Below are 25,121 nucleotides of genomic sequence, written 5' to 3' on the forward strand. Positions count from 1 at the left end.
ATGTGCCTGCTTCACCCCAGTGCCCCTTAGAACTCCGCTGGCTTCTGTCTCACCTCCCTGCCTCTCAGTATTTGTTGGCTGCTCCTGGAGGGTGTCACACTGCTCAGATCCCTTCCTGTCCCTTCCAGCTTGGTCTCACACAAGGACAGGGGACTGTGGTTTGAGGAGCTGTGTCCTACCAGCACAGTGAGAATGCTGGTACACGGACTCCAGCCATGGGTGCTGGAGCTGAGGTTGGAGGGGCTGATACCCTTACACCCATGAATATGAGTGGTACATGTTAATCTTTGTGTTCAAATCTCTCTTCCCCCACCTGCATTTTTAGAAGGTCATAAATATAAATATCAGTACCTACCTCTTCATTTCCTGTAGAGTAAATTCTTAGAACTTGGGATCTGGCTTTGGAAAAGCACACACCTGTAGTAAATATTAAAGAACTGATTGTAAGATGTGTGTACTTGAAATTAGTTTTAGTTGATAGTTGATACCTGCGGTATTCTGGCGAAATCGTTACTAGAAGTTAAGCACTTTATTTTCAGGTGCTCCTGTGAATAACTTTTGGTTTGGCTTTGGTAAAGTAAAAGAGAACAGAATCTAAGAGCAGCCTGGGACCTTAGGTCATCCAGTCTCCCTCGGTGAACTTACACGAAGGAAGCTGAAGGCCTGCGAGGTGGACACAGCAGTAGATGGAGACTTGGTGGTGACTCGATGCGTGGGGGCCAGCAGTTCAGACTGCTTTCTCAGCACCCCTCTCAGTTCAGTGCATCAGGCCGATTGCGCAATGAGTGCCACTGTCTTAATTTTGGCAACAAAGTTTTAAAAAAAGTCACAGTTAGCTACTGCCCTGGAGATCCAGTGACTAGGACTCTGAGCTCCCACTGGGTTCAGTCACTGGTTGGGAAACTAAGATCCCAAGCATGCTGCATGGTACAGCCAAAAGTTTTTTTTTAAAAAGTCATAGTAAAAGAAAGATAGGAACCACCATTTCCTAAATAGCCATTATAGGTGCAGCCACTCTGTACATTATTCTTATAATCCTAAGTGCAGTCTTTACAGTGTGGATACTCTTCTTACACGAGGGTCACTGAGGTTTGCAGAGGGCTTCACTAATTTGTCTCAAGCCTGACATACTTACCAGCAGGATAAGTCTTACATTTGCCTTTATAACTTGTGTTTTTTGGCGGGTTTGCCTCTCAGATCTCCGAGCCTCCGTTTTCTTTGCCAGTAGAATTGGGGGAAATGGCTCAGTTAATAGCACAAACATTAAAATGAGGTACTATGTGTGTAAAGTGCTTGTCTGTACCACACATCAGCGTGCCAGTTTTCAGGGAGTGTTTTCTGCCTGTCTCCTAAGTTGCTCATTTTCTTGTTATGCCACATGATTTATGTCAGAGGCAAGAACAGACTACTTTTGGAGAGAACATCCCATAAACTGTTTCTCCATTGTTACCGAGTAGTAAATGAAGGTTGTTAAACACGAGCCTATTTTTAAGTAGGAAATGCTTAGATCTAAAAGTTAACAAGTGTGATAGTTAGCCTTGTTTCTAGAAGTTTCTAAGGCTTTGACATTGTGATGCAGGACTGTTATACTGTTGTTCCCAGCATTTACCTGTTAAGGTAGGAGCTAGTAAGGAGGATCTGGCTGGGTGTAGAGAAGAGGCAGGGTCCTGAACACTGTCCTTTGCGGTCAGCCTTGGCCGGTTCTTGGTTTCCTTGGACTCTGATGAAGATAATCACTTTGCCAGTTCATTTAGTAGGTTCTTCTGTGTATATCAGGAAAATAGAAGTTCCATCTATAGAATATGCTGATCCTGTAACAATTACAGGGCTTAGGTGAGGGCCAACACATAATTTATTAATTCCCAATCAATTTTAGATAGAGGAATAATTGTGTTAGTATTTGCACTGATGGCATGGAATAAGGAGCTTGGGTAAGAATACCCAAAATATTCATGGTTGGTTGCAGTTGTTTAACTGTTGTTCTTCCTCTTACTTGAAAGGTTGCTATGAGATAAGAACAGATGTTTTTCTGAAAGGTATAGGCAGGCTCTGCATCTCATCTCCTTCCACCCAGGTGGAGCAGGTGACTAGAATGGGGCAGTGGCAGTAGTCAGATTTAGACTGCTGAAGAACCTCGAATAGCTCTTATTTTCAACCAGCAACTCCAAGCATTCTTTAACGAGAAAGCAGTTCTGTGGGCCGCCGACAGTTGGTATACTGGCTGTCCCCTGGCAAAGGTTTTGCTGTTATCTGTGGCTTCGGGTGGGGTGAAATGGAACGAGAGTGCAAGTGTCCTGTCTCGGGACTAACCTTCAGAACCCAGCGGCGGGGTCGACGGAGGCCCTGCCTGTCCAGGGCATGCTGGGGAGCTGGAGCAGACAGCTGTGATGGAAGGTGAGCACTGCTGGAGCTGCTGAGTGTCTTTGGGGCTCTGAAAGCAGGGATTCCTGGATTTCCAGCACTCAATCATTGAGTCAATTCTAAGTATGGGTATAATGGTCTAAACAGGGCAGTTGTCTGTGACACAGGGGACCCCCCCCACCCCCCGCCGTCAGTGGTTCTCAGACCTCCCCGCACCTGCCCGTTTCTCATGCAACAGATCTGAAATGGGGCCTGAAAACTTGCATTTCTGCCTTCCTAGGTGACGTTGATGCTGCTGGTCTGGGGACCACACTGTGAGAATACTCCACACTGTTCCATGGAGCCAGGCTGCAGCCCCAATCCTGCCAGCCCAGGGGGTTTTGAGTTAAGGGCAAACTTAGAAAATGCTAAGGTTGTAGGGAGTGCTGTGGTAAGCTGAAGGGGATTTGGAAGGCCAGGTGGTGACTCGCATCGGCTCAGAGAACTGAGGTGTGCCGTGCCTGTGACACAGCTGCTGGGGAGGCCGGCACAAGACGCACGGGTGTGAAAATGCAGTCTGCTCCACGGTTTCCCTTTCTAGAGCCAGGGGCCTCGAAGGGGATCACTCACTGAGTGTAAGCTTCTCCACCTCACCCCTTGCAAAGCTCTAGCAATTCACTGACTGTTTAAGAGCTTGAGAATTCCCCTTTGCTGGGGTATGTCCCCTATGGGCAGCCTGCGTTTGGATGGGGAGCATTGTGTTTGCTAAATCCCCTGGGCCAACTGATCAACATAAATCAATCAGACTCTCCAGCCTGGTCCATGATCTGTTCCTTTGTTGGATTAGTGTATTTGGGAGCGTTTGCCTTCAAGCCACTGAGTGTGGCGGAAAGTCTGAGGAAACTTTCCAGAGGCAGAGGCTTTCCGGAGGCTCTTGTGGGGGGAGCACCTGTGAAGGTAAAATATCAGAAAACAGGAAAAACGAGTTGGACCACTTCATGTTTTGAAAACGTGTAGTGCCAGGGCACATGGCCGGGAAGGTGGACCTCACGTTGTAAAACTGGAGTACAAAACCTCAGGTTGTAAAACTGGAGCTGAAGGCGCGCCTCCCCCGACATCAGGTCTATTTCTCCACCTTAATTACCAAGCAGGAGAAGCCCCCCAGTTTCCATTTTTGAGGGTGGTGTTCCTACACTGACTAAACGAAGGTAAGATGACTGGTGCACATGTTCATAGTAATTCTGTGTCCAAAGCTGCTCTCAGAGCCAGAGTCTGGCAGGCGAATAAGACTCTTCAAAATGAATTTCCGTCGTATCTCATTCGGTTGTGGTGAGGAGGTAAGGCTGTGAGGATGGTTCCTTTTCTTCCAGGGAATAGTCCGTGCCCGGATGAGATGGGTACCTCATGCCATATTTAAATTACTGAGGTATTTGTTACGCCAGAAATAGCTGAGCTTGGGAGGCAGGCGGACCGGGTTTACATCCCCCTTCTGCCGTGTCATCTTCTGCGTGACCTCGAGGAAGTTAACTGAACCTTAGAGATTGAATTTCCCCATCTGAGTGTAAAGATAGTTGTATCTTCCTGGGCAGTGGTGAGGAGCAAATGTGGTCAGGTTTTGCCTGGCTTGTGAACTGTCCTCTCCTTCTTAGAGGTGGATGACTTCTGTCAGATGGCCGCACCAGTGGGGTGCAGGTCCAGTCTGACTGTCTTCCTGTGTTGTGTGAGCAGCTTGCAATGTAGATGGGACGAAGAGCAAAATGGGGCATGGCTTTTGGTGGTCCTTTCTGCCTAATTCTAGATGATTTGTGTGGAGAGAAAGGTTTTCTCCCAACTTTCTTTTAGAGGAGAGAATTGATCTAAAACACTCTTGACCTTTTTTTTTCCCTTGACCTTTTGAATTAATTCCATCCCTGACTTCAAGGTGGAGAGGCTTGCTTGTGCACCAGTAATATTGATCTGCCCACTTTGGCAGCTGCATCCTTGTCCCGGGGAGGAAGTCTCAGTGCTGACAGCTGCTGGGAGGAGAGCTGCGCTCAGCCGCCCTGTTTGTGGACCCCCTTGGCACCCCACAGGGATGTGGGATGTTTTCATTAATTCTCCAAGGCCTGTTAGATGTTACGTGTTACAAAGATTTTTTTTTTTTCACAAGTGGCATAGACCACTTCTAATGAGTATAATTAAATTCTGAACAAAATGTTGTCCTTGATATAACTGCCTCCTGTAAAGGTCTTTTGAAACTATTTCACTTGAATTTATTTCATTTTGACATTTTAGAAATGTCTCTTGATTGGAGTCTGACTCGTAGTAAAACTTGCTGTCATTTTAAGTTAATAACTCTTATTCCTAAACGTGGTCGGTGAGAGTGCTTGTCCTTTTGGAATTTAGCCTCTATAAGTCTGCCTGTTTGGGACTCTGGTTAGGGATGTTTTTCCTCCTCAGCCTATCTGAGTGTCTTCTGCTGTCTTGTCTTTCCCTTTTATGTGAAAAAAAGTCTGTCTGTGGGGTAGGGGTGCTGCTTGGACCAGGAGCTCTCCAGGAGGACCCTAGTGAAGAGCGGCCGGCTGGGCGCCGCCTGTGAATTTCTGGGCTGGCAGCGCCCTTTCCCCTTGCTACCCCGCCTTCCCAGAGAGCCTGGGGGTGGGTCACCCTCAGGCCCAAGGCTCCTCTTAGCCTCACAGCAGCAAATTCCGGTGTTTGCTTGACTCTCAAACTTTTCTTTCCCCTAGTGCTTAGTAGAAGACAAATCTTGCAGAATTTTGCTTTTCACCCTGCCTTCTTTTGCCCCTAATTTCTTAGCGCTGCTCTGAAGTTCCTTGAGGAAGACTTCACCATTTGCTGTTTAGAATTAAGCCAAATATTTCTCAGGTTCTAAATCTTTATAAAAACTTAATGTAGTTATGAAAATGATAGGGTTGTTTTGTTGTTGTTTGTTTAAAGAACTTTAGCTACCTCTTGTGGGCATTGTGGGCTGGCTTGGGATCCTATCAATAATAACAGTGAGTCTCGGAAATCCCTGTTCTCACCATAGAAACACAGGTTGAGGACTCATATAATGACTGATACTGGTGGCTTCCCCTCCTCCTCCTCCCACTGTCCTTCGAAAGCAGCAGGTTTATACTCACTTTGCGTTGGTACCATGAGAAAGTCATATTTTAGCTTCTTTGGGGAAACATGAAGCATAAAAAGGAAAGAAAAAATGACCTTACTCCTTGTTTTACAAACACATTTTGCCTCTGCCTCTAGACACTTAACTCCTTTCAAGGACAAGGTACTTCTTATTCATCTTTAAGTCTGGCTGGACATTTTTGTCAGAAATACTTGTCACATCACATGTTTGCATGTCATCCTTGCCCAGGGGTCATGCTGATAATCTCTGTATTGTTCTAATTTTAGTGTAAGTAAGTAAGTGTTAGTCACTCAATCTTGTCTCTTTTCGACCCCGTGGACTCTGGCCCACCAGATCCTTCTGTCCATGGGATTCTTCAGGCAAGAATACCGGGGTGGGTCACCATTCCCTTTTCTAGGGGACCTTCCTGACCCAGGGATCAAATCTGGGTCTCTTGCATTGCAGCTACCGGAGTATTGCTCCACCAAAGCGAGCACAGCCTTGAAATTTTTTGTGCATATGTATGAGAAAGGTTGCAGTAACAAAAGACTTGTGCTGGAGGGTAGTCAGTGGTCAGGCTCTGCAGTTCTGCTGACCCTGCTGCTGCTGCTGCTAAGTCGCTTCAGTCGTGTCCGACTCTCTGCAACCCCATAGACGGCAGCCCACCAGGCTCCCCCGTCCCTGGGATTCTCCAGGCAAGAACACTGGAGTGGGTTGCCGTTACCATCTCTAATGCGTGAAAGTGAAAAGTGAAAGTGAAGTCGCTCAGTCGTGTCCGACTCTTAGCGACCCCATGGGCCACAGCCTACTAGGCCCCTCCGTCCATGGGACTTTCCAGGCAAGAGTACTGGAGTGCGGTGCCATTGCCTTCTCCGTCTGCTGACTCTAGTAGGAGATAAAAGAGTTCAGCCCAGAACAGCTCATCTGATAAGGCAGTAGAGCAGAGGTAGCCTTTATGCAGCAGACTCCAGGCTTGTTGCCAGGTCCTGGGCTGGGCTTTGGAGACCCAAAGAGGAAGGCGGGCAGACAGCCGTCCAGGGAGAGGCAGTGGATTGAAGCTGAGGCTTTCAAGTATTTAAATCCCACTTTTCCACTTACTAGGTGTAGGTCCTTGGGGCAGTTGTCCTGACACCCTGAGCCCTTGCTTCCTCCTTCAGGGAGTACTTAGTATTGTTACCTGAAAACTGGATTCACCTCTTGGTGGGTGCTGAGCTAATAGACACAACCAAGCTGTTGATCGGGAGAAGGAAGAATTTACTGTTACTTGCAGTGAGTAAGCAGAACACTGGGGATCTTTTCCCAAGCAGCATTTTTCTGAACAGCGAAATTGAGGAAGTTTTAAGAAGTTTTAAGTGGAGGGTATCTCTGCATTTGCAAAGGGGCTTGAGCAGGGGAGAATTCAGTATGGTATATGGGGCAGAGGTTGACAGAGTCCACGCTTTAGTTGGTTGAAGTCAGGAGTGTCGACATCATTCCATCCTCCACCTGGCTGGGAGCCTTAGTTCATGCGAACCTCAAAGATATGTTGTGTATCCCTTGAGGAGGAACTAGAACCCTGCTCTATCACGGCACTGTTGTTTGAGTGTCTTTTTTCTGTTCCTGCATGCCTGGGTTCCCTCAAGATGGTTAATTACTGAGGTCTGAGCGAGGGTGAGCATTGTGGCCATGCTTCGATCTCAAAATGGCCTCTCTTACGTCAGGAAAACCAGTCCTGGTTCTTTTCCTCCAGGGATCCTCTCACTTACTTGCTTACAGATAGAGTGTTAGATAAAGATGACTTTACAGGTAGAGGGACCCCCTCACTTTACCTGTATAGGTGTACCTACTGAATGATCCCTCAGTTCAGTATGTGGCGTGCTGTAAGCAAGCAGACGATAGTTTCCACTGCCTGTTGAAACTAGACACGTGTGAGCAGCGGCACCCTGTGCGTAAACAATTCTGTCTTCATTACACACGTGCTCTGGTGGGAGGGGTGTGTGCACGGGTGCTGGCGGGACAGGAGGACAGGGAGGCGCCTCTCCCTGCGGGGGGCATGTGGGGAAGGCCCCCGGGAGGTGGTGGCATGACTGCTACTTGGTAGTGAGTCAGGACTTGAAGTCCAATGTAAGGATTAGGTGGCAAAGAAAGAAGGAAGGACCTTCCTTCCTGGGCAGTAAGAAGTCTCTGCAGAGACACCCAGACACCTCTCTGGGGAGGTTTTGGTTTCTGGTTTGCCGCGATCGGTAGGAAATCCATGAGCTCTGTGCCCTCTGCTAAATTTGTAGAGAGGAAAGAAACCTGGAGAAGAGTTAAATGGGTTTTTGAGAAAAGGAGGTCTTTGTATTTATTTTTTGTTTTTGTTTTTCCATCTTCTTTTAAACTTTATTGAGATTGTCATTCAGATAGCATACAACTCACCTATTTAAAGTCTACAATTCAGTGGTTTTTAGTAGTCACAGAGATACACAGCCATCACTACAGTCAATTTTAGAACAGTTTTATCACCCACAAAAGAAGCCCCAACCCCTTAAATTGGTTCTTGTATTTCAAGGTTGTTTTGGCTATTCTGAGTCCCTTTAATTTCTGTGTAAATTTTAAGATCAACATGTCAATTTCTGCAAAGAAGCCAGCTGAAATTGTAAGGATTGCCTGAATCTGTGGATCAGTCTGGAGAATGTTGCCATTCTAATAGGGAACCATGAATTTAAGATGTCTTTCTGAAGGAAGTCTTTTTAAACCTAATAGGCCTTTGGCTTGGCCAGGCCTCTGCCTGTGAAGCTTGGTGATGCTGTCAAGTCCTAAAGAATTCAGTGGGCGCCAGGAATGGTTCCCACCCGACCCCCTGTGGTGGGATCTGAGCACACTCCCTGGTAATCCACCCACTGGTTTCCCAGTTGCTGCCAAATTCCACTTTAAGAAGGAAATGATTCCATTCCTCTCTGACTCATGGGAATACTAAACAATCAAGAATAAATACCTCTATGTACTTCAAGGGGTGGATAAATAAATATCTTGTGACAGGTGATACAGCAGAGATAGGAAAGAAGCAGATCAGGTTTTAATGCTGTGCTTTATGGACAGCAAGATGTCAGGTATGTGTGGGTGGCAGGGAACTATACTATGTTGATGCCGAATCTCATTGCAAAGACTTACATAGCAAAATAACCCATTAAAAGTCTGTTGTCCCCTTCAAATACTCTTAAAAATTCTTTGTTCAGTTCCAACAGCTTTGATTCCAGATACCAGCATCTCCTGAGTTTTTATTGTGGTCACAAAGGCACCGTGCTGTGATCCCTTGTCATCTCATTTAATTGTCAGAATAACTTTCTGAAGCAGGTAGCTTCCCCATGTCTTGCAGATGAAGTGATTGAGGCTTTCTAGAACTTGTAGTCAGCAAATCTGGAGTGAACCGAGGTATTATAATTGGATGCCGCTGTTCTCATCACCAAGCTAAAAGAGTCCCACCAGCCCATTTTTGAAAAATTGACCTTTTTCATGGAAATAATGTTTTGAGTTATCCCCCCCCTCCCGCCTTAGTTTTATTCCCTTACTTTGAAACAACTCTGACTTGTCTGGGCTTAGCAGTTATTTTTTATAGCAGAGTAATTAATATGTGAAGATTTTTAGGTGAAATTTAAAGTCTTAGATCTACTGCATGAAATCTAATAGACAATGTTAAAACTCTAATTGGCTATGATTATTATATATGGATTTTCTCCCAAAGGTTCTCTGGGGAACCTTTCATGTTAACAAGGCATGATCTCTAATGTGTATTAGTTCTTAGGACAGATTCACTCACGCGTCAGCAGGGAATAGGAAGGAAGGTAGAGAAGGCAGGGATGCTCTGACTATACTGTATATGAGTGATAGAGCCATTGAAAATGTAGAAGGAGAATAAACAGATCTTTTATGAATAAATCAGAAACCAGTTTGGGCTTCTCTTTTTACGTTTTTGTTTGTGCTGGGTCTTTGTTGCTTCCGAGCTTTTCTCTCGTTGTGGAGAGCGGGGGCTGCTGGCTAGTTCTCTCTTGTGAAGCGTGGGCTCGGTGGTGGTGTCACACCCGGGCTTCTTCACTCTGGAGCATGTGGGGTCTTCTCAGATGAGGGACCAAACCCAGGTCTCCTGCACTGGCAGGCGCTGAGCCACCAGGGAAGCTCTGGGCTTCTTAACGTGGTTTTAAAATGCCATCTTTAGGGTGAATGGATTAAGAAGGACCAACATTCTTTGCCCTGGATTAGCGGTTTTCCAAGAGTGGTGCTCAGACAGCAGCATCAGCATTACTTAGAACTTGTTAGAAAATTCTCACTGTAACTCTAGGGCCAGATAAAGTAAGATTAGTCTTCCTAAGATGGGGTGGATAATTATTCCACCTAATCACATCAGGATGAGAATCAGATAATTAGGATTTTTTTTCTTCTTTGTAATTGATTCTGGATTTGTTAAACTAACAATGGCACCATTTCTGTGCTGATTTGACTTTTAACACTATATAATAACAAGGTCATCAAATAGGTTAATAGTATTTAATGAGCCAATAAACATTAGATAATTTTATATATGATATTTTTCTTCCATTTCTTTCCCCCTTTAAGTTACAGGCTAAGTAATAACTGAATCTCTTGGAACTGTTTCTTTAGGTTAAAAACGTTTCTGCAGGTGCACAAGACATGCCTCCTCCCCTCTCAGACTATGTGGAGAGAGTGGACAGCCCGGTGGCCTACTCCTCCAATGGGAAAGTGAACGAGAAGCGACCGTATCCAGAGTCTTCCTATAAATCAACCCCGTAAGTAATGTCTTCCTTCTTTTGCTAGAATGAGTCTGAAAAAATGAGGTTTGCATGTATTTATAGAATCAGTTGCTATTTTGTGCCGTTCAGCTTGAAGAAAACAAAAACATCCAACAGTTTTCACAAAGGCTGAAGACTGATCTCTGCCTTACAGGTGCAGAAACTTTCTTATTTCTGATTTTGAAGTTTAGATAAGGGTGGAAGGGTGTTGTGGATTGATAGCAGAGCTAAATATGGTTCTCAGTCTCTCTTCTTGTTTGTAATTATTATATCTCTTCAACAGAAGGAAGAGATTACTCATTGGTCAACACTATCCACATACATTTTTATTAGAACGCTTCATTTGCATTCCAGAGTTCTGAGACTCCTTTGCTCTGCTGTGGTGATGGTGGTTTAGTTGCTAATTTGTGTCTAGCTCTTGCAACCCTATGGGCTGTAGCCCACCAGGCTCCTCTGTCCGTGGGATTCCCCAGGCAAGAATACTGGAGTGGGGTGCCATTTCCTTCTCCAGGGGATTCTCCTGACTCAGGGATGAATCCGGGTTTCCTGCGTTGCAGGCAGATTCTTTACTGGCTGTGTCACCAGGGAAGCCCCTTTGCTGTGCTAGATCCTTCATCTTGCTGGAGGACGTGAAGCTGATATAGCCCCTAGATTTTGTTTTACATGTTAAAACAAAGCCTCACAGTGTGTTTCTGGCCTAGAGGGGCTGCCTTTCAGGTTATTGAAATAGTATCCCTGTTGTGGTTCTAGGTTACCCTGAAGCCGAATTCTAACTTACTTTAATGATAAGAGAGAGAGATTGAGGATGTTGTTAAGGACTTGAATGTAGTTTCTGCCTAAGGATGATAAACTAGTGTTCCTGTATATAATTCTAGGACCCCAAGTTCCTTCATAGACCAAAAAAATTAAACCTTCCCTTTAGCTAATTGGGTCCTTCTCCATTAAAGGTTTATCTGCTAGTGTTCCGAGTTTTATCTCCAGCCCCCAGTTAGTGGGCCAAGTTTGTTGAGATGCATTCTGAGTGTACAATAGTTTGGGTGCCTGGAACCCAATGGGATGACACTAGCAGCTGAGTTAAGTCTGGAATCAGTTTGAGGAGGCTTTACTATTACCCTGGAATGGAATTTGGAAGTAGACTGGCTTTGTGCCTCACCCTCCAGATACTTTGGCTCTTCAGATTCTACCTTGCTTTTGATTTCAGTTGTGAATGATTTGGAGGAAGAACATTTTCTATGTTCTCCTTCTTCTCTTTGGATTTTGACAAAAACCAAATCACGTGAGGCTGTGAGAAGAGGTGCGCAGTAGAGATGCAGTCCTTGTAAAAGTTTCAAGCTATGACTTGCACGACTTCCATGCATAGAAAATAAATATCTCTAATGCATCTTGTGACCAACTGTGCCTCCCAGTTAATTGTGAGGCTTGCAGGGCTCCACAGCATTCCCACATGCTGTCCTTTTTCATGAGAATGGAGATATTGTCACAGATTCATTTGGAGCAATTTAAATATCTTAGGGACTTCCCTGATGGGCCAGTGGTTGAGAATCCGCCTGCTAATGCAGGGGACACAGGTTCGATCCCACACACCTCGGAGCAACTAAGCCTGGGTCCCGCGAACCTAGGAACTGCAACAAGAGAAGCCACTTCAAAGAGAAGCCCGTGCACCCCAGTGAAAAGTAGCTCCCACTCTCTGCAACTAAAGAAAACCCTCACGCAGCCACGAAGACCCAGCACAACCAAAAATATAAATAAATTTTAAATAAATATCTTACCTATTCTTAAATAAATCAGCACATTCATGATATAAAATTTAAGAGGAACAAAAGGGGATCCCTTTGTCCCCAGCTATCTAGTGCCACTCCCCAGGAACGGCTAGTGTTACCAGTTTCTTTTGTGTCCTTCCAGAGGTTGTTTAAATGAATATGCTGGCCAAGTACCTATATTGGTCATTTTTTCCTTTTAAAAAGTAATAACATATTAAATGCACTGTTAGCAGTGTATGTTAGTGACTGTGCATTTCAGTATACAGAGTTTGCTTGTCTGTTTTATGTCAGTATAATACTGTATCAGATGGGTAGACTAAGACCTGTTTTATTAATCCCACATTGATACACACTTTCCCCAATGTTTTGTTATTACAAACCTCAGCAGAGAATAAACTTGCACATTGTACCTTTATCAGTTTGCAAGTCTGTGGATATATCTGGAAGAAAAATATTAAAAGCAGAATTGCTATATTAAAGGAAATTGCATATATGATTTTGATGGGTGTAGTCAAACTGCACTCCATAAGGGTTGTACCAGTACCAGTTGGTACTTCCAGCATACACCCCAGAACTTTTTTGAAGAGCTGGAAAATGCGAATATGATGCTTAGTGTTAGAACCCTGCAGAAGGGCAGGATGGGGGTGGTGCTAAGGGATATGAATGCAACAGCGTGTAGTAGTGATGAACTTGCAGCCTCTGGGGGGTAACAGACATTGTTGACTGTTGTTCGTGGCAGAACACTGAGTGCTGTGGAGGATTCAGTGTACATCTTCCTGACGACATAGGGGATGCCCATTTAAGTCGTAACCTGCCTTTCCTCAGGTGTTTCTTGGTGTTTAGTAACCCACAGGCGCCTTTCCTCACTATTACAGTGGATAGAGAAGGAATTAGAATTGGGAACATTGTCTGAGGTCCAGGTTAAGAGTGAGGTACCTCAATACTAAGATATTTTCCCCCTAAAACATAATATACATTCAGTAAAGAACACTAATCTTGATATAAGCTTAATGAGATTTCACGTGTGTGAACACCGAAGTAACTACCACTACAAGAGAGGCGTTTCAAGTGTTCTGAAATATTCTTTTCTTCCTGGATACTCCCCTTCCCCCATCACCACTATTTTGATACCTGTCACCATATTGGAATTCTTATAAAATGGAATCATACAGTAATTACTCTAGTGTCTGGTTCTTCTTGCTCACCATAATGTCCTGACCTTAGAATTCTAAGACAGTTAGAATTAATCCTGGATTAGGAAACAGCAGAATGTAGCTGAAGATAGTTGCTTCTCTACCCTTTGTAAGTGGATTTGGGAGATAGTAGGTACACTCCCTGGAGAAGGCAATGGCACCCCACTCCAGTACTCTTGCCTGGAAAATCCCATGGATGGAGGAACCTGGTAGGCTCCTACCAGTCCATGGGGTCGCGAAGAGTTGGACACGACTGAGCGACTTCACTTTCACTTCTCACTTTCACACATTGGAGAAGGAAATGGCAACCCACTCCAGTGTTCTTGCCTGGAGAATCCCAGGGGCGGGGGAGCCTGGTGGGCTGCCGTCTATGGGATCACACAGAGTTGGCCAAGACTGAAGTGACTTAGCAGCAGCAGCAGCGTGTACACTCCCTACAATCCTGTTCACACCCAGGACAGGTATGTGTGTGCTAAGTGGATTCAGTCCTTCCAACTCTCTGCAACCCCATGGACTGGAGTCCACCAGATTCCTCTGTCTATGGGATTCTTCAGGCAGTAATACTGGAGTTGCTATGCCTTACCCCAGGGGATCTTCCTGACCCAGGGATCGAACCCAAGGTGAGTTAACCTTTGTAAGTCAAAGAAGTAGAGTGTTGATGCAATGCAGAGATTTCAAGGCAGGCTGACATCTTAGAGTGCCAAATGAGATCATTGTCTGGTAGCACTATTTAGGCTGGTAGGATACTCAGTCCTGGGTGTTCATTGGAAGGACTGCTGTTGAAGCTGAAACTCCAATACTTTGGCTACCTGATGCGAAGGGCTGACTCATTTGAAAAGACCCTGATGCTGGGAAATAGTGAGGGCAGGAGGAGAAGAGGACGACAGAGGATGAGATGGTTGGATGGCATCACCGACTCAATGGACATGAGTTTGGATAGACTCCAGGAGTTGCTGATGGACACAAGGCCTGGTGTGCTGCAGTTCACGGGGTCGCAAAAAGTTGGACACAACTGAGCGACTGAACTGAACTGAAGTGAGGATAATCTCTTAGGACATTTATGCAAGTTGTAGGAATTCGATGGTTCACATGAGGCCCGGAGATGGTGCCAACTTCAGGCATAGCATGATCCAGGGACTCAAAAAATGTCAGGGCTCGTGTTGCTTTACTAGTTTTATTCTCAGTACAACTTGTTTTGTAGCAGGCTGGCCATGCACATTCCCCAGGCTGCCCTGATCTTATACCACTGGATTCAGAGTGAAATTTCCTTTGCCAAAACTTACATGCCAAATCCTAGTGAAAACATACTGATGGGCCCTTTTTGGGTCCAGGAAGATGGAGTTGTCTGGTTGACAAGGCTTAGATGGTACCCTCAATGATATATGGTGGTTTTAAAATACCATATATATTATGGACATCATTCCTACAGTCATGGCAATGATGCGATCAAACATTTTGTTTCTGTCTCTCCCGGACACTGGGTGTCCTCAGAAAAGAGGATTCTTGTGAATGTCTTTTCAATTTAGTAATTAGCTTAAACCTCTACCATATGTTGGGCCAGGTACTCCTGGGAATATGGAGTTCGTGTTCCCATGGAGGTTGCAGTCTAACATGAGTGGAGAAAAGTGCATGATAACTACACTCTCGGGGTAAGATAGAGCAGAAAAGGCATGTGTGTGTGAGAGAGAATAAAGCAAGTGTAAAAAAGAAGGAAGTAAAAAACTACAGAAGAGCAGATTTCCACACCTAGGGGGCTGAGTCAGATACTAAGGAAAGTATACGGGCGTTTGTTTCTGGGTTGTGCAGATTTTTGACCTAGTTGGACTTGTGTCTAAAAGCAGGTTTGTAGATGACTAAGAGTGCACCCATTCCCTAACTCTTAAATTTATATATACTACTTTTCTTGCCAGGCATTTCGTTTTTAGCTTTTATGCTCTATCAAGTTACTGTTTAGTGTTTGAAAGGGTGTAGGAAGAGGGGAGATGGAAGACTTCTAATATGAAGATTTATAGTATCAATATCTAATATAAAATTATGGGAGGAGGCCTGCCTTACAATTTTTTCTTTTTTTCCAATTTCTTTTGCCCTTTAGCATCCTGCCACCCCCACTATCTCCCAACCCCTCAGACAAACCCACTGCATTCTAAAGGTTTTGTTTGCCACCTCAAAGCTAGAAGCATAGTAGCTGGCAGAGTGTCTAGGAACTCATTAATCATTCACTCGCAGAGAAAGTCACATTTTCCTTCCTTTAGAGGTAGTGTTAACAGAGCACTTAAAGCCATGTTAACCTGGGTAGAATTTAGAAAGAAAAACTCAATACCACGACCACCTCCAACTACCCCCCGACCCCCACCAAAGCTTTAGGCATCTACAGGAAATTAGTAAGTGAGATTAGAAGTCTTAAGACTTTGGCAACAGAACCAAGCAGTTTTGGATCACCTAGAAAGCAGTCCACCTTGTGGATAAAACTCAAGATGACAGTTACTGTAAGTTGACAGCAATAACAAAGAAAATTCTTCTTTTAACTAGTTGACTTGAATAGCAAGGCTGATGTCGGAAAGTCTCAGGTACCTCGCTTCTCCTCTTGCCCTTCTCCAGCTCTGCTGCAGGGGAAAGTGCAGCTTTGCATTTGTGTTACTCAGAAGTGGTCGAGAGTTGCCACAGCTCTTGGTCTTTTATTCCATGTTAGGCTTTGTTTTTTGTGCTTGTGGCAGAAATAGTTTATGCGATTAAAAATCTGATGCAATATTAAATAATTGGCGTTAGAAAAATAAGTGTAATGCTAACTCTTCCATTTCAATCATTCTTCAAGACTTCAGGCTTAACAGTGCAATTTAAAGAGGTCTTGGCTGAGCCCCTTTGCTGTCCACTGGAAACGATCACAACTTGTTAATCAGCTATTTTCCAGTATAAAATAAAAAGTTTAAAAAAAGGTGTTAATAAGTCCTTTCATCTATTACAATATAAAATGCTTTTTAGGTTCTTTGTTTGCTTTTAGTTTTTTTAGTTTAAATTTTCAATTTGTTTCATTTTTCATCATTGTATCTTAAAAAGAGAAGTGATATAAAGGAGTCTAAAATTAGTATTACGGAGAGCTTATCTCTGGGAGTTGGCCCTCAAGGGAGATAGAGATGTGCATTCCTCTCCGCACTCAGCATTCCATGGAACTGGAAGAACCTGTTAGAGACTCGATTGTTACCTTCCTAACAGCCTTTGGTGGAGTGTGTCCTGGGCACCGGTCAGGTCAACACCTCTTCCAGATCTGTGGGAATTTCCTAAAGCGAAGTCTTACATCTGTTTTACATAGAAGGTTGACTAACAGCTCCCCTTACGTGGGAGCCTTAAGGGGGCTCCTGGGGATTAGAGGAGCGCGCTAGGCTGGGGCGGGGCTGGGCTCTGGGCGGGCCCTCTGTGGTCGCAGCGCTCTAACAGAGCGGTAGCGCTCACCGACGGGTGATCCCTGTTTTGGTAGGGTGCCGGAAGTGGCTCAGGAGCTGCCATTGACTTCACCTGTGGAGGACTTCCGGCAGCCTTACCACAGCAGCAGCGGTAACTTGGAGACGCTTTCAAAACGGGCTCCCGCGAAGGGCAGAGCAGGGAAGTCGAGGCGCGCAGACCAAGACCACTATGAAACGGACTACACAACGGGAGGCGAGTCCTGCGATGAGCTGGAGGACGACTGGATCAGGTACCCGAGCGTCTCTCGCTGGAACCCCCTGCACAATCCCGTGGTTTTGGTGGTGTTGCCTCCTTGCCTAGGGTGGATGCTGTAACCTCATTTTTTGCCAACCAGGGCTGGAGACAGGTTTTTGTTACATTTTTTCCCCTTTAGTACCCTTTTGTAGTAAAGATTGACCTGGAGGGAATATGTTTATCTTTAAAACACTTGGCATGCACCCCCTCAAAATGACAAACTTGGGCAGTGTTGTATACTTTTACTAATAGCCACCCAAGGAAGGTTTGTCAAATAAGTAAAATACACATATAGGGGAACTTTGTTTTATTAGAAAATTCCAGAGCAGTGTTATGGCTCTTTCTTTTGACGTTTAAAGTTAAGCTTTCATGATGAGACCAGAGATTCTTTTAGAAGTTTAATCCAAAGGACTTTGGCAAACAGATTTGTAAACAATTGAGTTAACAATTTAGTGTTGTGGTTAAGTTACTTTTTGTGTCAGTGGTTTGGTAATAATCCAGCATTGATCACCAGCTGTACTTGGGTATGACCGATAGCCTTTTGGCCCAAGTATTCTGAAGACTGGGACACAAATCAGAAATGTTTGCTTTGTGAATTGTGGTGAATCAAAACATTGCTTCTCAAGCTGTTAGGAGGGATGGATAGGGCAAATAGAGCTAGAAATCCCTTACTTACTGGTGGCTCTCATATTTCATCCTACCTTGCCCCTCCAGAGTTTTGGTCTCGTTTAGCCACCTGTCTATAAAATGTTTGCCTATCTTGTATCGTGCAAGATTTAAATGCCAACTTTCAGAAATTCTGAATACTTGTTTCCCTTCTGAGCAAGTCATTTACTTTCTCCCCTCTTTAAAATGAAGATACTTAGACTGTCTTAGATAGAACATTTAAAATTCCATATTGCTATGAAGCTCCTTAGTCTTGTGGAACAACTCAGAATATTTCCTCAGTGGATTATGGGTGGTTAACAGCGTCACCATCATATGTAAGGAATAGCCAGCATATTGAGAGATACAAGTGATAAGAATTTCAGGATTTTTTTCATAGTTTAACACATTGCCAGATTATTTTTACAGTGAGCATGCATTTTCATACATGTACCTTTTAAAGTCTGCTTTTACAATCAAAACGATTTCCGTTAAGGAAAAACAAGACCCGCCCTCCCATTTTCCCACCAAAGAAATGCTCAAAACCATCTGAAAACTACAGATGGTAGCAGAAAACATCCACCTGCCAGTCAGCTGCTCTGCCACTGAAGTGATGAAAATATCCTTTGTGTTCATAATTCCAGTTTCGACTTTAAATATAAGTGTCCGTTCTCCTGTGGTGTTGTGTATTCAGAACAAATGAGTTCCTAAGACCACCCTGAAATTTCATAAATAATTTTCAACACTTATTTCTAAAAATCAATAAGCACAGTTTTAAAAAAAGCAACACATGAGCATCAGTGTAAGAAGCATAATCATTCTTAAAAGAACTTCTTTGTATCCCACCTTTCTCTGCCCATAAGCAATAACAACAAAAAGAAAACCAAGAGAATGTTATCCTCCACATGCTACCAGCTTTATTATCTTTGTGGAACTTAAGTCTGCTAAGGATATATAAGAAATCATTTTCTCTCTGAATTTTTAGGGAATATCCACCTATCACTTCAGATCAACAAAGACAACTCTACAAGAGAAGTTTTGACACTGGCCTGCAGGAATACAAGAGCCTACAGGCAGAACTTGATGAGGTCAATAAAGAACTGTCTCGTCTGGATAAAGAACTGGATGACTATAGAGAAGAAAGTGAGGAGTACATGGTAAATTCAAACCTGATAACTAGATATTACATAGAATTTTATTCTAGTCTGTGGAGCTACATTATCCATTATAGTAGTATCGATAGAGATTTTGCTAGTAATTACCAAACTGTAATTTCATTGAATAGTCATTGAAATCAAGTCTTCAAGTCTTTTTGAAATGGAAGAGTGTACTAATGTAGTTAAGATTTATAAAAAAAATAATCTGTACATATTTCCCTTCCTGTTTAAAAGAAAATAGCTACCTTACTTTTTCTATTTATAAACAGAAAAGAGTTTACTGTTTCTGTAAAAAAATAGTTTACTCTTTCTGTAAAAAAAAATTCAAATAATACAGAATGGTATACAGAAAAATAGATTGCCTTACATTTTTTCAACCAAAATATTTGTTAAAATGTCCCCTCCATGCAGAAGTGTACCTAGAAGTAATCTTTGATAAAGAATCATAAGTTTTACTTGTATCCTTCCTGCTTTTTTTTTTTTACTCAACAGTAGTTTGTGGCTCGTCTTTATGTTTCCCCTTGGTCACCTGTCTGGGGTAGTGTTTGTCCATGTAAAGTTACCCTACTTCTTAAGCCTCCTCTCTGTGTTATCCTCTTTGGAAGGAAGTCACTCTGCGTAGATAACACTTAAGAAATCAGGGAGTTATGCTCCATCTCTTTAAAGGCAGTATACCTACACAAGTTATTTGGAATTTGCACAGGAAATTTGTCACTTCCATTTATTTAATCATTTATATCAGTGTAGACACAAGGGATATCTGTTCTAAACTTTAGCTTACAATCCAGCATTGCTTAGTTTTGTTGCTCGAGTTGCTTTAGCAAGGACCACTGGGAACTCTTTCAGTTGCCTCTGGTGTTTCTTTGACCTACTCCCATCGTTATGAAGGTTTCTCTTTTTAAATATTTTCTGACATTGCTTATATTCTGCTGTTTTATTCAACAGCAGTTTATGATTATCAGCAGCAGTTTATGGAACATAATGGAAATCTGAAAAGCATTAATGTGCTTAATTTTTTTAAATGAGTCTTTATCAATAATAAAGATGTACTTGCTGAGAAAATATTTTTATGTGTTAAAAAATAACTTTGTTGTTTTCAATTCGTGATTGTACCATAATGTACTTAATAGTCATTCTCTATGAATAGACTTTTAAGTATGTCTCCCTCCCCATTCCCCCCACCTGCCCCTGCTAGTGAACCTACACTGATGAGCCTCTTCAGCCTTGTCCGTTTACCTGCTTATCTGCTGGGACGAATTCCAGCATGTGGAATTGCTGAGTGAGAGGTTATGTATGTGTAAACTTTTGTTGCAAAACTACCCTCCAGAAAGATTATATCAACTGTATTCCCCGCTAGTGGTGCTCTAGAGGGCTTCTGTGACCCACATCTCACTGACATTTTATGCCTGAAAAATGACTGCCTTGTATCTTAGATACCAGTATTTAAACTTTTCTTTTTAAATCACATCATGTTCTTATTGGAACTTCATAGTCCTTTTATGAAATACCTTTTGCCATTTTTAATTGCGGTGATCTGCTTTCTGGTTTTGAAGTATTTGCTTCTTATGTAGTTTATTGCTTTCTTTTATGTCTTCTCTATGGTACTGTAAACCTTTCTCAATCCATTTAATGCTTATTCACTGTTATGTGTGCTTGATGTAGAAGTGCTGAGGTTAGAAAGGTAAATCATGTTTCTACCCTCAAAGAGCTCATGTTAAAAAAAGAGAAACTGACACCTAACAAGTTAAACAGTGGTACTAATGTCATATTTACAGTATGTATAGACAGTACTGTAACTAAGTGCTCTGAGAAGGAATAAAGTCTGCTGAAAGCCTGGAGAGTTGAGGGGAGGCTTCACTGAGAGGTAACTCTGGCAGATTCTCCAGACAGCAGGGGAGGTACATGAGAACCTCATGAGTACAGCTATAAGGGGAACACAATGGAAATCTGAAAGCATTAATGTGCTTAATTTTTTTTTTTTAAGGAATTACAAGTGAGGGTCACTGGAATGATAGGAGACTAGATCAGTAGAGAATTTAACGGGGTGCTTATATCAATTTTATTATGGTAATGGGATCAGAGCTGTGCTTTGTGGGGTCCACGTGGTACGTGGACTGGCATGGGGAGAGATGAGTGTCACAGAACAGTGAGTTACCTGCTGGTGTGAATGCAACGTGAGAAGCATCTTAATGTCATAAATTTCCCGTAACTGGATTCCTTCAGGCCCTCCCACTGACCATAAGGGTTTTAAGAACTTTTAAGACTTCTTTATTTTAACTCCTTATATTCTTGTCATAAGCTGATAGTTTTTGCTCCAAAGTATAACATCAGGAGTGTTACTTTTGAAAGAGAAAATGCCCCACTAAACACATTTCCTTTGTTTCTTATTAATAGGCTGCTGCCGACGAGTACAATAGGCTGAAACAAGTTAAGGCAGTAAGTATCCTAGATTGTAAGATTCTTTTAGGAAGACCTTTTCTAGTATGTGTCTTTCATTTAACCTTTAGAATGACTCTGGATACCTTTAGAGAACTTTAGATACTCTGATACCTTGTCACACATACAACGATTGTAGATTAAAGGCCTTATAATTGCAAGATGAAAACTATAAGAAGTTGGAACTTAAAAAAATAAAACAAGTAAAAAAGGAAGTTGGAACTTGAATTTCAGTTTGCAGCTACAAGCAACACTGATTGAAAAAAATTTTTTTTTAGGTTGAAGTGTATATACATAAAAGTACACAGATCATAAGTATACAGCTTGGCAGACCTTCACAAAGCAGCCACACACCTTTGTGCTGGCACCCCCTTGAAATACATTTCCTGGTACCCTCTGGATACTCATCCAATTTACACTTACCTCAGAGGGAACCACCATCCTAATTTATAACATCATGGATTAGTATTGCCTATTTTGAACTTTGCATAAATGGATTCATAGAGTGTGTAACTTGTGTGTGATTTTTAAAAGTATCTATGCACATGGGCACACATTTGCTAGGTATATACATAGGCATGAAATTGGAGGTTCATTGAGCAATGGGGATCCAGCCTTGTCAGCAGTGTCCCTGGTTTGTGCCAGTTTATAGATTCCTGTTGCTCCATATTCTTGTCAACACTTGGCATCATCAGTCTTTTTTTTTTTTTTTAATCACACTACATGGCCTGTGGGATCTTAGTTCCCCAACCAGGGATTGAACCTGGGTCCTCAGCAGTAAAAGCGCAGAGTCCTAACCTCTAGATAACTAGGGAATTCCTAGAAATTCATGAATTTAAATTCAAGGCTTCAGGGACTTCCCTGGTGGTCCAGTGGCCAAGTTTCTGAGCTAACAATGCAGGGGGCCCAAGTTCAATCCCTGGTCAGGGAACTAGATCCCACATGCCACAACTAAGAGTTCACTTGCCTCAACTAAAACTTGCACATGCCACAACTAAGAGCTGATGTAGCTAGATAATGTTTCTTTAATTCAAGAGTTTAAAGGTATATATAGTAACATTTCCTGTCTCATCCCCCGTTTATCCAGTTTCCTTATTCTAAATCAATCCATATAACCAGTTTCTTGCTTTACTGATTTTTTTTTTCAAGATCGTGTGTTAGCGAAAAAGGCCAATACATTTTCTTGATGACTTTCCAAATCATTAGAAATAAGTGTATCCTTTGTCAAACTTGTGTTAGAAGATATGATTGAGCAGAGAGAATCAGCTGCTCATGTGGTTAGAGATGCTGCCAGGTGCCTTGTTCATTTAACACTCCTTGCAATTCTGTATGACTAATATTCCCTTTTTGTTGTTGTTGTTCACCCCTGCCTTCTCAGCAGCTAATACATAACTCATTTTTATTTTATTAAACTTACTCGATTCTTTCCCCCCTTTTTTTTTAGTCAGCAGATTACAAAAGTAAGAGGAATTACTGTAAACAGTTGAAGAGCAAATTGTCTCACATTAAGAAGATGGTCGGAGATTATGATCGACGGAAAACATAGACGGCAGACTCCACATTGTTGGAGAGGTTAAGAAGTATCTGACTGACATCTCTGCAGTGTTGTCAGGAGTCAAAATGACTTTGGGCTCTAACCCAGGAGGCCAAATCTCTGTGATCATTACAGAGTTTTGGTAGCTTTAATATCATCAGTATTGAAGCAGTTTATAAATAGCTTTTGATAATCAACTGGGCTGAACACTCCAACTAAGGATTTTATGCTTCAAACATTGGTTCTTGTGTTAAGAACTGAACTTTTCAGGAAGGTCCTGGAGTGGACTGTGCTGTGAACTTTCACATCCTGGGCAATCAGGTCTTAATACCTAAGTGTGTGCTCATTGGGTCTTGTAGGAGGTAGTTTAATCCTCCCTGAATTCTCTCTTCAGATAACTGTTACTTATAAATAAATAATCATTCATTTTCAGATAAGGAAATGGGCCCTTGCAATAAAGTCTGAAGTCAAACTGCTTGTTGGCTAGCTTGCAGTTTTGGTTAAGTCTATTTTATGACTCCATTGATAAAGTCCCAGACCTTTTCCTATTTTAGCTACTATGAATACTGAATTCTACCAACCTCCCTATTGATTTTTTTTTTTCCTGTGTATAAATGCTTAAGAACTTTTTATTTCACGTTATCCTGGTAATAAAGATCATGTAGATGTAACAAATGTATGAAATTTGAAGATTGTAAATATATGTTTACTTTTGAAAAATCAAAGTTTAAACCTACTGGTTAGAATTTTGTTGTGTATTTTTAAATGTTTTTTATCTTTTATGGTTTACATACTTTTTTAAAGCCAACTAGGTGTTTCCTTTTTATCAAAGTATCCAATTACATTTATAATTCAATTCTGACTTGAACTGTATCTTTTGGGAATGTTCAAGTTTTGTACATATTTTATAATTATTAAACCTGGTGTTTTCTTTCCATAGTATACCTTTTTGACATCATTAGTGCTATTAATATTAAGCTGTGGAAAACTATACTCGGAAGTTGTATCTGTTGTTGTTTTAAATTATTTTGGGTGCTGTGCTGGTTGGCAGTATCCTAAATCCTTTGGCAAACAGAAGGCTGACTTGTCTGGAAATGGAATCCAATATCGTAAAGCACCAAATTATTTCAAATGGTGCCCTTTAATTCTCAGCATTTTCTCAGAATTTTCTGTGTATTGCACATGCTTACTACAGAAGGTAATAATTTGTTTTTCATGCCTTTTGGAGTCATGTCAAATAGTAAGGACTCTCTTGAGCAACATAATAGATTTTTTGAGCAACATAATAGATTTTTTGTGTGTGTTAAAATTTAAACTCTTTATTCTAGGAAGTCAGCATATTTAGTTTATGAAGGCACGTTTAGCCAGTGTTGCGGTGAAACAAAACTATTCAGGTGAATGCAGAAAAATCAAGTAGCATGAGTTTGCGTTATAAAATTGTGCCATAAAATTGGACTTTGAAAGTTTAAAAAATCATTTTTCAAATGTGGTACTTACACTGCTGACCACTCCAGGAGTCAGGATCAGGATGGAGGGGAGTGTTGGTTTTCCCAACCAAGGGTAGAACCTGTGCCCCCTGCAGTGGAAGTGCAGAGTCCTAACCGTTGGTGGTGGTGGTGGTTTAGTTGTTAAGTCGTGTCCAAGTCTTTTTGACTCTATGGACTGTAGCCCGCCAGGTTCCTCAGTCCATGGGATTTCCCAGGCAAGAATACGGAAGTGGGTTGCCATGCCCTCCAGGGCATCTTCCCTATCCAGGGATTGAACCCAGGTTTCCTGCATTGCAGGTGGATTCTTTACCAACTGAGCCTCCAGGGAAGCTCTCCCAACCACGGGACTGCCAGGGAATTCCCCTGGGGGATTGGCATTAACCAGTGGGATATAATTTTGAAAAACTACTCAGGCAGTTTTCTAGTCTGAAAGATGGAGGTTTAGATTAGAGTTCAGAGATCTCTTCCATCTCTGATCTGTGGTTATGTTTGCATTCTGCTTTCTGCTATAAACCACTGTTCCAAAGATTTTGTTGAAAAAACACATGGTTTATCTGATGAGAATTCACACTCACATCAGTGATTCCCTTACATGTGTGATTCTGGATTACAAATAGATAAGATCAATGTTTTAATTTCTTTTTATTTTGAAAAATTTAAAGAAACCCAGAAAACTATGAACATTTAAACCCACCACCCAGAAATAACAAGTGTTAATATTTTGTCATGTGTGCTTTGTATTTTTTGAATAAAACTATAAGTATTTGTAGTAACAGTTGCATAGTATACACATATATGGAATCTAATTTAATCTTTAAGATAGCCTTCTGACATAACCATTTCTCATTCTCATTTTACAGATAAGGAAACTAATGATTTGATAGGTTAATTGGTCCATTGTCTCATTAGCAAGTGACTAAACTAGGATTGGGATGACCTGTTGGAATATTACCTTCTATATTCCCATTCTAGGTTGACTTAATAAATCAATGAGTTGGATAAGG

The 25,121-nt window shown here is 42.2% G+C and overlaps 1 protein-coding gene and 1 non-coding gene across 6 annotated transcripts in view; one reads left to right on the forward strand and one right to left on the reverse strand.

Moving 5' to 3' along the window:
- Positions 1–25,121, forward strand: part of OCLN (occludin) — a 49,630-nt gene extending 24,509 nt beyond the window's left edge. For all 5 annotated transcript variants that reach the window (XM_070476788.1, XM_070476789.1, XM_070476790.1 and 2 more), the window contains 5 exons: positions 10,064–10,209; positions 16,638–16,853; positions 18,489–18,660; positions 21,055–21,096; positions 22,541–25,121. In XM_070476788.1, coding sequence (XP_070332889.1) covers positions 10,064–10,209; positions 16,638–16,853; positions 18,489–18,660; positions 21,055–21,096; positions 22,541–22,642 — 678 coding nt within the window. In that variant the 3' untranslated portion in view covers positions 22,643–25,121. The remainder of the gene's footprint in view (positions 1–10,063; positions 10,210–16,637; positions 16,854–18,488; positions 18,661–21,054; positions 21,097–22,540) is intronic.
- Positions 5,651–5,757, reverse strand: LOC139038343 (U6 spliceosomal RNA). Its single transcript, XR_011491335.1, has one exon. It is a non-coding gene; the product is annotated as a U6 spliceosomal RNA (small nuclear RNA).

This window comes from Odocoileus virginianus, chromosome 14 (assembly GCF_023699985.2).
Source record: "Odocoileus virginianus isolate 20LAN1187 ecotype Illinois chromosome 14, Ovbor_1.2, whole genome shotgun sequence".
NCBI lineage: Eukaryota > Metazoa > Chordata > Mammalia > Artiodactyla > Cervidae > Odocoileus > Odocoileus virginianus.